This window comes from Oncorhynchus clarkii, chromosome 12 (genome assembly GCF_045791955.1).
Source record: "Oncorhynchus clarkii lewisi isolate Uvic-CL-2024 chromosome 12, UVic_Ocla_1.0, whole genome shotgun sequence".
NCBI classification, from domain to species: domain Eukaryota; kingdom Metazoa; phylum Chordata; class Actinopteri; order Salmoniformes; family Salmonidae; genus Oncorhynchus; species Oncorhynchus clarkii.
In genome coordinates, this window is record NC_092158.1 from 45,788,597 (window position 1) to 45,802,207 (window position 13,611).

Consider the following 13,611-nt stretch of genomic DNA (forward strand, 5'->3'; position numbering starts at 1 on the left):
TCTGTTTGGTGGATAATGAACACTTAGTGTTACAGAACGTTCTGATATAAGTCTATTATGTAGAACAAATATGATTGTAGGTCATGTAGACTAGAGAACCGTGTCAGCTCTATTCCTTTATATTTTTTAGTATTTTTTATTTTTAGTTCAGAACATATCACATTACACATCAGAGAGGCCTGGACTGAGACTTCAGGCCTTGTAGATGAGTTGTGGAGCGAAATAAGAACAAGATTATTCCATTTTAAATCTGGAATTTATGTTTTTCTGATCGCCTTCTAATCCTATATTATTGGAATCAACCTACCCCCGAGCAAATATCAGACATTTCACATTGCACTGATTACATCCCTGATTTAGAGACCTTGCCTCATCCCATTGGGATGTGGATTGGCTGTGTTCCTCTTGTGAGGTCATCCATAGAGGAAGTGCTTTCCTCTAGGTTGTTTTCCTTAGATAGCCTCAATAGTGGAACGTTTTTTACTATGCCGCCTTGAGTTCATTCCTCAAAAATCTAATTTCATAATATTTGCCAACATTCACCCTCAAACGAATATCAGCTCCAATTTCCAACCATAAATATTTAGGTGAATATGTCTGTTTTATATGTACCATATATTATATATAAGTATTTTTGACTTATTTTAATAGATGCACGGACAGATACGGATGCTGAATATGTTTAGCTGAATATTATCATTCAACTCTCTCTCTCCCTCCCCTATACATCATCCCTGGTCACTAGGTGGGGCAGTTGCAGAAGGAGAGTGGCACTGTGGAGGAGCACAGTCTGGATAAGGAGGCACGGAAGTGGGCGACCCGAGTGGCACGAGAACACAAGAGCATCATCCACAGTCAGAGGGTGAGAGAGAGGGAGGAAAAGAGAAAGGGATGGAACCTTTAAGAAGCGAGAGATCGCCTATTCAGAAAGTGTCTCAGAGTAGGAGTGCTGATCTAGGAAAAGTTTTCTGCCTTTTAGATAAGATTACATGGACTCATAGACTTTATGACTTTATGAATACGGGCTCAGATTTGTTCAACTTCAGTACACTTCCAATATAAAATACTAATAATTAATCAGTTTTATGATGCTTGCACTGTGTCAGAGGGAAGGGAAGTGATAACGTTTAGGAAACGTTCGAACCATCGCCCTACTGGCCTGATGGTTTGTTGTTCAAATTTGGTGATAAGATAACGGATGTAGGTAGTTCTTGGCCAAACTCTGACAAGTGTTTTCCAGTAAACCAGGATGTAACATGGCCCTTTAACAACCCTGTTACTTGAAATTATATTAAATGAGTCATGCTTTATCTGTGAGAGTTTTACAATTTCTTCTATTCACTGTAATGTTGTCTACCATTTATTGCTTGATTATTTCAGCGTTTCTCATTTTCATGGCCCTATTGTTTTAGCTTTTCCTGCTTTTGATTTGGTTCCTCCTTTTCATTGTGTGGTGGTATAGTTTCTTTTAAGATTTGTCATAGGTTTTGTCTGTAATGGAAACCTATTCCCTACTGTACTATGCAGGGAATAGGGTGCCATTTCAGACGCAGCCATTAAGATTGGTTTGTTCTCTACATGTTACCTGTGACCTTTCAGGCCCTGGAGGACTATGGGACCCAACAGGGGCTTTCGGAGCAGAACCGCAGCGAGCTAGAGCTCAAGATGGAGGAGGCCAGGGAGAACCTGCGGAGAGCAGAGGTAAACTTGTGCGTGTGTGTAGTGAAGTTTAGTAGGATTGTGATTTTATTTTTTATTTATTTAACTAGAACAAATTAAGAACAAATTCTTATTTACAATGACGGCCTACACCGGACAACGCTGGGCCAATTGTGTGCCGCCCTACGGGACTCCCAATCACGGCAAGTTGTGATATAGCCTGGATTCGAACCAGGGTCTCGCCTCTAGCACTGAGATGCAGTGCCTTAGACCGCTGCGCCACTCGAGAGCAATGAGGTAGCCCTGCCTGCTGCTTCAAATCTGTCACCCTTGGCCCAAGAAGGAGACGTTGGTTTCCTGAGCAGGAGACCATGGTTATGATTCCACCAGTGCTCACGTGTGTGTGTGATCCCTTACTGAGGTTTGTTTATCAGTGGGCCAGCAGGTTGTCTCACCTTAGTCTCTCTTGCCTCTGATTCCCCCTGTTGGTGGATAAGGCAGAATACATCCAACATAGTTCTAATTCAGCTTTTTATTATAGCATCAGAGTCATTACTAGGGTTGCAAAGTCCTAGGTTTTCCAGAAATCCCAGTTCGTAGATTCCTGGAATTAGGAGGGAATAAGCATGAAATTCATATGTCACTAACTCCAGACCGTGAAGCTGAAGGCAGATGCTCGTCTGGCTCTACTGAGAGAGGCAGGCATCACAGTGGAGACGTGGCTGAAGAGCGCCATGAACCAGGTGATGGAGGAGCTGGAGAACGAGCGGTGGGCCAACCTAAATGCCCATGATCTTTCACTCTCCGTGAGTCACAAAACACACATTATGTATTCAAATACGAGACAACATTTTATACACACAAACGCATCTCGATTTGTCATTTTGTCCCCTTTATACCTGCCTACTGGAATTTGCCGGTCTCAGGTAAATCCCATAAGGGAGCTGAGGTGCGTCTTTAAGACACTGTTGCTCAACCTTAAGATGCTAGCTTAGCCTGTGCTGTGTTTGTGTTTTGAGATTGACTAGCCTTGTGAAACCAAGCTAACAGCATGTGAGCTTGCGAGATCAGGATGATTTAACAAGGCTACAAATTTTGCAGTCACTGATCTACAAACCACCTTCTCACTATGTCACGTCTCAAACTCATTCCACGGAGGGCCGAGTGACTGCAGGTTTTCGCTCCTCTCTTGCACTTGATTGATCAATTAAGGTCTTTAATTAGCAAGGAACTCCCCTCACTTGGTTGTCTAAGTCATAATTGAAACGATAAACAAAAAAAACAGCAGGAACTAGGCCCTCCATGGAATGAGTTTGACACTCCTGCACTAGGTGATCGAAATTATAGATTCTGCGGCTTCCCTTGCTCAAAGGGATCCTCTACAACTTGCTGTGTGTGTGTTTTTTAGGGTACAGGTGACCTAGAGAGGGAGGAGGATGAAGATAGTGGAGAGGTGTTGGACGACAGCAGCTCCAGCCCCTCCAGTACCCTCAGGAACTACCCCCTCACCTGCAAAGTGCTCTACTCATACAAGGTACCCACACACACACAGTGCTTTCCTATTATCTTTAAGCTGACAATTAACTCAACACCTTGGATGCGGTGCAGTATGGTACCGTACCTCTTACCATATACAGTGGGGAGAACAAGTATTTGAAACACTGCCGATTTTGCAGGTTTTCCTACTTACAAAGCATGTAGAGGTCTGTGATGTTTTATCATAGGTACACTTCAACTGTGAGAGACGGAATCTAAAACAAAAATCTAGAAAATCACATTGTATGATTTTTAAGTAATTAATTCGCATTTTATTGCATGACATAAGTATTTGATCACCTACCAACCAGTAAGAATTCCGGCTCTCACAGACTTGTTCGTTTTTCTTTAAGAAGCCCTCCTGTTCTCCACTCATTACCTGTATTAACTGCATCTGTTTGAACTCGTTACCTGTTTAAAAGACACCTGTACGCACACTCAATCAAACAGACTCCAACCTCTCCACAATGGCCAAGACCAGAGAGCTGTGTAAGGACATCAGGGGTAAAATTGTAGACCTGCACAAGGCTAGGATGGGCTACAGGACAATAGGCAAGCAGTTTGGTGAGAAGGCAACAACTGTTGGCGCAATTATTAGAAAATGGAAGAAGTTCAAGATGACGGTCAATCACCCTCGGTCTGGAGATCCATGCAAGATCTCACCTCGTGGGGCATCAATGATCATGAGGAAGGTGAGAGATCAGCCCAGAACTACACGGCAGGACCTGGTCAATGACCTGAAGAGAGCTGGGACCACAGTCTCAAAGAAAACCATTAGTAACACACTACGCCGTCATGGATTAAAATCCTGCAGCGCACGCAGGGTCCGCCTGCTCAAGCCAGCGCATGTCCAGGCCCGTCTGAGGTTTGCCAATGACCATCTGGATGATTTAGAGGAGGAATGGGAAAAGGTAATGTGGTCTGATGAGACAAAAATAGAGCTTTTTGGTCTAAACTCCACTCGCCGTGTTTGGAGGAAGAAGGAGGATAAGTACAACCCCAAGAACACCATCCCAACCGTGAAGCATGGAGGTGGAAACATAATTCTTTGGGAATGCTTTTCTGCAAAGGGGACAGGACGACTGCACCGTATTGAGGGGACGCTGGATGGGGCCATGTATCGCGAGATCTTGGCCAACAACCTCCTTCCCTCAGTAAGAGCATTGAAGATGGGTCGTGGCTGCGTCTTCCAGCATGACAACGACCCGAAACACACAGCCAGGGAAACTAAGGAGTGGCTCCGTAAGAAGCATCTCAAGGTCCTGGAGTGGCCTAGCCAGTCTCCAGACCTGAACCCAATAGAAAATCTTTGGAGGGAGCTGAAAGTCCGTATTGCCCAGCGACAGCCCCGAAACCTGAAGGATCTGGAGAAGGTCTGTATGGAGGAGAGGGCCAAAATCCCTGCTGCAGTGTGTGCAAACCTGGTCAAGAACTACAGGAAACGTATGATCTCTGTAATTGCAAATAAAGGTTTCTGTACCAAATATTAAGTTCTGCTTTTCTGATGTATCAAATACTTATGTCATGCAATAAAATGCTAATTAATTACTTAATCATACAATGTGATTTTCTGGATTTTTGTTTTAGATTCCGTCTCTCACAGTTGAAGTGTACCTATGATAAAAAATTACAGACCTCTACATGCTTTGTAAGTAGGGAAACCTGCCAAATCGGCTGTGTATCAAATACTTGTTCTTCCCACTGTAGGTCCCGTGAGCAGCACGCAGCTCCAACCTATAATATATTAACGGAATTGACTGGGGCAGTCTTGCAGTAATGAAACATGACCTCTTTCCTCTCTCTTCTCTCCCAGGCGTCTCAGCCAGACGAGCTGACCATCGAGGAACAGGAGGTGCTGGAGGTTATCGATGATGGGGACATGGAGGACTGGGTCAAGGTACAGAGCGCTTTTCAAGAGTGGCGCTACCTCAGTTTGTGTTTTAACTAGAATAAAGCAAGAGGTACTCTGAAGTCATATCATACTCCTACTGTACACATCAGGGGTTGTGTCCAGTGGGGAGGGAACTTTTTTGAAACAGAGTGAAATAGGGAGGTACTACTTCAACTTGTTCAATAAGAACTTTGTTATGTTTTCCATTACAAAACATGTTGCAGCAGTGTGCCCTACTATCACTAATGATAACCCTGTGTGTTCCAACATTGTCTCCAGGCCAGGAACCAGACAGGCCAGGTGGGCTATGTCCCGGAGAAGTACCTGCAGCTGCCCTCGTCCAACAGCCTAATGAGCATGCTCCAGTCTCTGGCCGCCCTGGACGCTCGCTCCCACTCTTCCAGTAACTCTACCGAGCCCGAGCTGGCCGAGTCAGAGCTGCACACGCCGGGCACACCTATCGCCAACGGAGACTCCAGTGGTGGTGAGAGACAGTGAATTTTGCCGAAACGTTAGGAGCAAGTCCGATTTTCACTTAGTCATGCATTGATGTCAGTGGGAGATGAAAGGAAATTGGACTTAAGTAAAAGTTAGGATTCGCCCCACATTGAATAAACAATGTCATTGAGATGTTGTGACCATTTATTTTTTAAATGTTCTCTTCATTCTGATCTCTTCCTTGCTCTCTCTTTCCCTCAGTGTGCTTCGCCAAGGCCCTGTACGACTACGCGGGCCAGACAGGTGAGGAGCTCTCGTTCCCTGAGGGCGCCATCATCCGTGTGCTGAGCCGCGAGACCTACGAGGATGACGGTTTCTGGGAGGGCGAGTTCAATGGCACCGTGGGTGTCTTCCCTGCTGTGCTTGTGGAGGACCTTCTGGCAGCGGCTGGTGCCAGTGGAGACAGCGAGAATGGCGACGTCTCAGGAGAGGCCAGCAGCAATCCGCAGGTACACACATGTATGCAATCACCCTAGGAGCTGTTTACCATACAGATGGATAGAGGACTAGTGCCCAAAAGCCAGTTTTAGCATGGGCAGCACCATTGAGGATTTTCACCATTTTGTTGAACTGGGTGGGACTTCCTATGGGTTAACCTGGATGGAATTATATGATCCTTCCTTATCAGGAGCCAACCTTTGCTTTATAGCTGTTCAAACAACACACTACAGGTGGCAGTATGCATCCTTTCAGTTTGTCTTCTACTACTTCGTAAACAATGTACCACTACAAAATGGAGATGGCCTCAACGGCGCTGCCCATGATATCACAGATGCCATAATGGGACAGATACAATGTTATGTCCTCTATCTATCTATATGCTGTTTACACACATGAATCCATGAGGGAATGAATGGAGAAAAAAAGGTTCTCACGGCTCACATTCTCATCCATACAGTATACGTCATAAAGATACTGTATAACAGTATCAATATATCAATATATTACTGTTTTATTTAATTCTGTGGTGTGCGCTGTCTTCCAGGCGTCCCCCGCTCCTCTTTCCGAGTGCTCTCCACAGAGTCCCTTCCTTCTGGGCCCGTTCCATAGCAGCCCCTGTCAAAGCAGCCCCCTTCTGACCCCCACTCTGCCCTCGCCCCAGTCCAGCCCCTCCAGTGCCAGCGCCTCCCCCATACCCCGCCCCCCCTCCATCAACGGCCACCATAGGCCACCGCCCGCACCACTCAAAGGCCACTTGCAAAGTAAGAACCACTCCTCAAAGGCTGACTATTTATTATTTTGCACTTCAAACGTTATTGCAATTTCATATCATTCATTGCCTGGTCCCAGATCTGTTTTGTGCTGTATTATAGTCCATGGCATGACAACAAACATAGGAGTTGGTAAGACGGCACAACCAGATCTGGGACCAGGCTATGTTATTTATCATAATAAATGCACACAAAATAGACCATGTAAAAAAAGTAGGGATGTGGACAAGTAATAAACAACCACATGGATTTTAAGAGTCCTCATTCTGAGATTTGACACATCTGGGTTGTTTTCATTAAGGCACAATGTCACTACCCTGTAGTGATTTCTATGCCAAGACGTGGTGATGATGACTCTGTCTGCCCCCCTCACCTTCAGGTCCTGCCCAGAACTCCACCCAGCCCCCCAGGTACCCAACAGATGGTGGTGCGGGGGGCACCATTCGACCTGTAAGTCACACTGTATGGATACTGACCCTTGTCCGGTTTGAAAAGACTCGTTGTTGAGGTTCCACTTGGCACTCAAAGGAATAACCTAGCTTGTTTGTATGTTATGGACAGGTCCGCGCTGCACCGCCGCCCCCCAAGCCGCAGCAGCCTCGTGGCCAGGTGAAGAAGAGGGAGGAAGTGGAGATCACGCTGGTGTAACACCGCCGCCGTGGCTGCTACCCACAGCCAGATCAGACCTGACCGACTGCCCTGCCCCCCCCACCCCCCCAGGGAGAGACAACAGGCTCCAGAGCCCCTGAACCAATCAGGGGTTATCCCCACTCCCCACCGGAGAGGCTCCATGAGGTAGCCCGAAATTTGGTTTGTCTCCCTCCACACAGTCCAAAGCCAGTAGGGCTGAAATGTTGTGCGGTGCGGAGAACCCAAATAATTGTGCAATTGACACTGTTTCCAAATTCCAACCCCACATCCCATTTTCTAGTTCACTTTATTATTTTTCTCTGTTACCCATATTTTTCCTTGGTCAATACCTCTTTTTCTCTGTGCTGTATTCTAACTGTGTTTTCTTACTCTCTCAACCTCTTTCTCTTTTTCTCTCTTTGGCTAGCTCCCTCGCCTTCATAACTGGGGGGTGGGGGGGGGTCTTGCCTTGTTGTTCGCGCAAGATATCGCCATTGGATTACTATTCAACAAAGTGTTGCTAATTTTGTGAGAGGATTGTACATCTGTCACTATGTTTTTTTTAAAAACACAGCTAAATTCCAAGCCAGATCTCTGTTTGGTTCTTGGTAGATTGTGTTAATGTTGTCTCCGCACATTTCAGGGAAATTGACAACACGGTAGAGTCGGGTATCACTCCTGTACCTGAAATACGTCTTTAAAAAGTGTTTCCAACATTTCATAAACAAGGGAAAAGTGGCAATTTTGGAGGGGTGTAATTGTTTAAGATAGGAATAGCCCCATTGAGGGCAAAATCTGGGTCACACTGTGAAACTAGAACAACACTGCCCCTGACATGTAAATTTACTTCTCTTCTAAATGTATTTGTACAACTTCCTTGTGTTAAAACTTGGGACATTTCAAGATTGCCAGGGGCAGTCTATAGTGTATGTATGAGTAAATGTAGACTTTTTGTGCTACTTTTTGTTGTAAAAACAAGGATCTAACTATGTTGTCATCAATACTAATCTAGGCGTAAACTAGCCAATAATAGTTGCTGGTGAGAATAGTTTTTTCAGTCAGGAATGCAGACTGGGTCGCAGTTCAAGACGGAAAGCATCGCAAGGTGATTTGCAGTTGTGCGGTGCGTCCCTGGGTCAGACCATGAGTCAGACGTGCCTTAAAGTTACCGGAAGAGAATCTCCATAGTTCCTAATTCCCTACAGGAAGTGTGAACTGACTGAAATACTGAAGCACTTTTTTGATATTCTGTTAATGCTCTTTTCAGTATTGCTGCTTGGTCTCTCTCGTGGTTGCTGCATTGTTTGTCTACTTAGATTTTTTTTGCTCCATCTATATCGGTATGAGTATTGTTCTCCTTGTGAAATGCATTTGATTTATGTCGCCAAAAAATATATATATTTGTTTACGTTGGGAGGTATGATTGATTTTATTTGATGTATGCTTTTTAATTGTATCATTTAAATATTAATAGTTTACAGAGCTTTGAGATGGATAGCTGTGCAGCAATTTTACATTAAGGATTAAAACATACGGAAACGTATAAATTGTTGATCATAGGAAATCAGGAATCTGTCAGCCACGTTGCTGTGTTCTCGTTGATCTCCTTGAGATTTGAATGTCAAACTTATTTTGAAGTTTACCCTGTTATATTGAAAAAATACATGTGGTTGTGAAATACTTTGACGCAAACATGAAGTAGTTTGTCATTATGTTACTGAAAATAAATCAGGATCTTCAGAGATACGGTAGAAACAAATGGCCCACTGATGTAGCATCTGCAGCAATAGCAGAAAATCTAAATTATTTAATTGGATATTAAGAATTTTTTTTGTTAAAATAAATATGGAATAAAATTGGCTGAAATCACATTTTGTTCTGTTTTATTCAACATTTCACAAAATAATTGTGGGTTTCCACTAGATGCCACAGACACGAAGTCAACATTGGCTATAAACTTTCCCTCAACGTCAACAAAACAAAGGAGATGATTGTGGACTTCGGGAAACAACAGAGCGAGCACCCCGCTATCCACATCTATGGGACAGCAGTGGAGAAGGAGGCAAGGTAAGTTCCATCAGCGTACAAATTGAAATGGTCCATCCACACAGACAGTGTGGGGAAGAAGGCGCAACGGCACCTTTTCAACCTCAGGAGGCTGAATAAATGTGGCTTGTCTCTTAAAACCCTCAAACTTTTATATATGCACAATCGAGAGCATCCTGTCGGGCTGTATCACTGCCTGGTACGGCAGCTGCACCGCCCACAACCACAGGGCTCTCCAGAGGGTGGTGCGATCTGCACAACGCATCACTACCTGCCCCCCAGGACACCTACAGCACCCGATGTCACAGGAAGGACAAAAAGATCATCAAGGACAACCACCCGAGCCACTGCCTGTTCACCCCGCTATCATCCAAAAGGCGAGGTCAGTACAGGTGCATCAAAGCTGGGACTGAGAGACTGAAAAACAGCGTCTATCTCAAGGTCATCAGACTGCTAAATAAGCATTCACTAGCACAGAGGCTGCTGCCAACATACAGACTTAAAATCATTGGCCACTTTAATAAATAAAACACTGGTCACTTAATAATGCCACTTTAATGTTTACATATGTATACTGTATTCTATATCTACTGTATCTTAGTCTGTCGCTCTGACATTGCTCGTCCATGTATTTATATATTCTTAATTACATTCCTTTACTTAGATTTGTGTATTAGGTATTTGTTGTGAAATTGTTAGATAATTGCTGCACTGTCGGAACTAGAAGCACAAGCATTTCGCTACATCCGCAATAGCATCTGCTAAACACGTATTTGATCATAAACTAAAAATCGAATTGTTTTAATGAATATTTTAAGGTTAGATATAAAACGTATTAATAAGATAAATGGTAGAAATAGTTGTGGTTTGTGACTTTGTGGCTGTGGTAACTAGTGACAACCAGAATTGTGGCAGACTGGTTTGGTCTGTATCTACCATTCATTGGTTAATTGATTCAAAAGACGACGTGAAAAAAACGAAAACGGCCCGTTTCTGAATTTGAAAAACGAAAATCGGAAATAGACTTGTTTTCTCCTTTATTGGGTCAAAACATGGGCATGGAATAACAGAAAACAAATAACACTTTATTCCGATTTTCGTTTTGTTCATACCCGGAAGTACTCACTCCCTTATAGAATATTCAAGTTGTTTGGGGGCGGGGGGGGGGGGGGGGGGGGGGGGGGGTGGTGTTTACAGCACAAATTATTTATTGTGTGACAGGAAGATAAAAATGATAATGTTAGCTAAAATGCAGAAGATAGCTTGCCAATAGAACAATCTCTACATCGGGACAAAGTTGGTTTGCAGTAGCTAGCCCAACATGATCACTGGCTATGCTTACTAGTAGTTCAAGTAGAAGTTAGTTAGCCCCTCAACATGCTACAAGATTAAGCTGCCAGGCCAGAGCTACCTGCTGAAGAAAGGTGAGATTTCTCCATTTCTTTCTGTAGCTAATTTAGACCTAGACCTTCTGGCTGTGCTTAGTAACTGCTGTTCATTATTACTCAGTAATATCTGTCACTTTTAACTATCTGGCACTTTGCTATTGCTTACACATGCAACAATATCCAGTGAGCTATATATCAAGCTATATTAATACAACAGGTTCACCTTACAGTGAAATGCTTACTTACAAGCCCCTAACCAACAATGCAGTTATAAAAACATGAATGATAAATAAAAGTAACAAGTAGTGAAAGAGCAGCAGTAAAATAACAGTAGGGAGACTATATACAGGGTACCGGTACAGAGCCAATGTGCGGAGGCACCAGCCAGTCGAGGTAATATGTAAATGTAGGTAGAGTTATTAAAGTGGTTATGCATAGATAATAACAGAGTAGCAGTTGGTGTGTGTGTCCTGAATGTTACAGCAGGAGAAGGGCACAGTATGGCATCTGAGCAGATAATCATGCACTTCATGTAGTTACATCAGCCGATACAGTAAGTTAAAATGTGCCTTTTTATTGCTATGGGTATACTTCACAAACATCCTACCTGCTCACTACAATTGGATTTTTTCTTGGAATGTATACCCCTTGTCTGGGGGGGGGGGGGGGCTGATGATTAATGATACGTAGCCAGTCTGATATTACTTGATTACTGACCCTTCTCTCCTCTCTCTCTCTCCCACCCACAGGACCATTCACACAGTTCAGTCATTCAGCCCTATCCATTGGACATGATATTCTCAAGGTCCTGCACTACCGTCTCCTACAACACCCTGGTGCGAAGCAATAAGCCTGGCCCCATGGCTGTAAATCAGCATATCTCTCTGATAAATGTTAACAGGAACATCTACATAAGTATTCAGATACTTAACTCAGTACTTTGTTGATGTACCTTTGGCAGCGATTACATCCTCGCTACAAGCTTGGCACATCTGTATTTGAGAAGTTTTTCCCATTCTTCTCTGCAGATCCTCTCAAGCTCTGTCATGTTAGATGAGGAGCGTTTCTGCACAGCTATTTTCAGGTCTCTCCAGAGATGTTCAATCAGGTTCAAGTCTGGGCTCTGGCTGGGCCACTCAGAGACTTGTCCCGAAGCCACTCCTGCGTTGTCTTGGCTGTGTGCTTAGGGTCGTTGTCCTGTTGGAAGGTGAACCTTCAGCCCAGTCTGAGGTCCTGAGCAGGTTTATATCAAGGATCTCTCTATACTTTGCTCCGTTCATCTTTCTCTCGATCCTGACTAGTCTCCCAGTCCCTGCCGCTGAAAAACATCCCCACAGCATGATGCTGCCACCACCATGCTTCACCGTAGGGATGGTGCCAGGTTTCCTCCAGACATTACGTGATGCTTGGCATTTAGGCCAAATAGTTCAATCTTGGTTTCATCAGACCAGATAATCTTGTTTCTCATGGTCTGTCTTTCGGTGCTTTTTGGCAAACTCCAAGCGGGCTGTCGTGTTTTTACTGAGGAGTGGCTTCCGTCTTGCCACTCTACCATAAAAGCCCTATTGGTGGAGTGCTGCAGAGATGATTGTCCTTCTGGAAGGTTCTCCCATCTCCACAGAGGAACTCTGGAGCTCTGTCAGATTGACCATCGGGTTCTCGGTCACCTCCCTGACCAAGGCCCTTCTCCCCGGATTGCTCAGTTTGTCTGGACGGCCAGCTCTAGGAAGAGTCTTGGTGGTTCCAAACTTCTTCCATTTAAGATTGATGGAGGCCACTGTGTTCTTGGGGACATTCAATGCTGCAGAAATGTTTTGGTATACTTCCCCGGATCTGTGCCTCGACACAATCCTGTCTCGGTGCTCTACGGACAATTCCTTCCACTTCATGGCTTGGTTTTTGCTTTTCCAAGTCATGTCCAATCAAGTTGTAGAAACATCAAGGATGATCAGTGGAAACAGGATGCACCTGAGCTCAATTTCAAGTCTTATAGCAAAGGGTCTGAATAATTATGTAAATAAGGTATCTTTTTTTTGAGAGAGAGAGAGAGATTTGGAACATTTTCAACAAATGTGTTTTCTCTTTGTCATTATGGGGTATTGTGTGTAGATTGATGAAATGTTTTAATTGAATCAATTTTAGAATAAGGCTGTAACATAACAAAATGTGGAACAAATCAGGGGATCTGAATACTTTCCTACTGCACTGTATAGATGACTCTTAGACAGTTTCAAATTGTTTGCCTGTGAATGGTTGTCCACATCAAGTTATTTACGTGTTAACTTTGTGTTCTAATACTGTGTCCCTCTCATATAATTTGCATGATCCCTTAACTGCCACATGCTCTTTCTCTCTACAGGATACATTAGGGGAGTTGCTTTGCTGTTGGCACCCCCTCATTCAAAATTTTGCTCACTCTTGTTCAAATTAGTTTAATTCAATGTTTAAATTTGCTTCAAGTGGGTTTTTTACGTAACGTTGACAGATGGCACTTGTATGGAGGGATGTGGGGGGAGAGTGGATGATGATGATAGATGGCTGTAGATGGGTTTAGTTGAAGAAACTCCCTTTCCCCTTCTCTTGATGAGTAATACAAGTAAATGTAATTGCAGCATTTTACCTGTGATCCAAAATCAAATAATGTTAGCTTTTAGCTTATACAATATAAGACAAAATGAGATTTATCTATTCACTACTGACCAAATGCGTTCACCAACCACTTCAAGCTAGCATTACCTGTTTTAGGCCTGTT

The 13,611-nt window shown here is 43.8% G+C and overlaps 1 protein-coding gene and 1 long non-coding RNA gene across 2 annotated transcripts in view; both read left to right on the forward strand.

Moving 5' to 3' along the window:
- LOC139423245 (F-BAR and double SH3 domains protein 2-like) overlaps positions 1 to 9,294 on the forward strand; it is a 50,855-nt gene extending 41,561 nt beyond the window's left edge. Inside the window, exons 11-20 of the mRNA XM_071175051.1 lie at positions 746 to 862; positions 1,600 to 1,701; positions 2,313 to 2,465; positions 3,068 to 3,193; positions 5,009 to 5,092; positions 5,366 to 5,570; positions 5,786 to 6,033; positions 6,570 to 6,786; positions 7,175 to 7,245; positions 7,357 to 9,294. Of these exons, the coding sequence (XP_071031152.1) occupies positions 746 to 862; positions 1,600 to 1,701; positions 2,313 to 2,465; positions 3,068 to 3,193; positions 5,009 to 5,092; positions 5,366 to 5,570; positions 5,786 to 6,033; positions 6,570 to 6,786; positions 7,175 to 7,245; positions 7,357 to 7,443 (1,410 nt within the window). The 3' untranslated portion in view covers positions 7,444 to 9,294. The remainder of the gene's footprint in view (positions 1 to 745; positions 863 to 1,599; positions 1,702 to 2,312; positions 2,466 to 3,067; positions 3,194 to 5,008; positions 5,093 to 5,365; positions 5,571 to 5,785; positions 6,034 to 6,569; positions 6,787 to 7,174; positions 7,246 to 7,356) is intronic.
- Positions 9,295 to 10,638: 1,344 nt separating this feature from the next.
- On the forward strand, positions 10,639 to 13,286 carry LOC139423259 (uncharacterized). Its single transcript, XR_011635818.1, has 2 exons — positions 10,639 to 10,895; positions 11,609 to 13,286. It is a non-coding gene; the product is annotated as an uncharacterized lncRNA (long non-coding RNA).
- Positions 13,287 to 13,611: the final 325 nt, after the last annotated feature.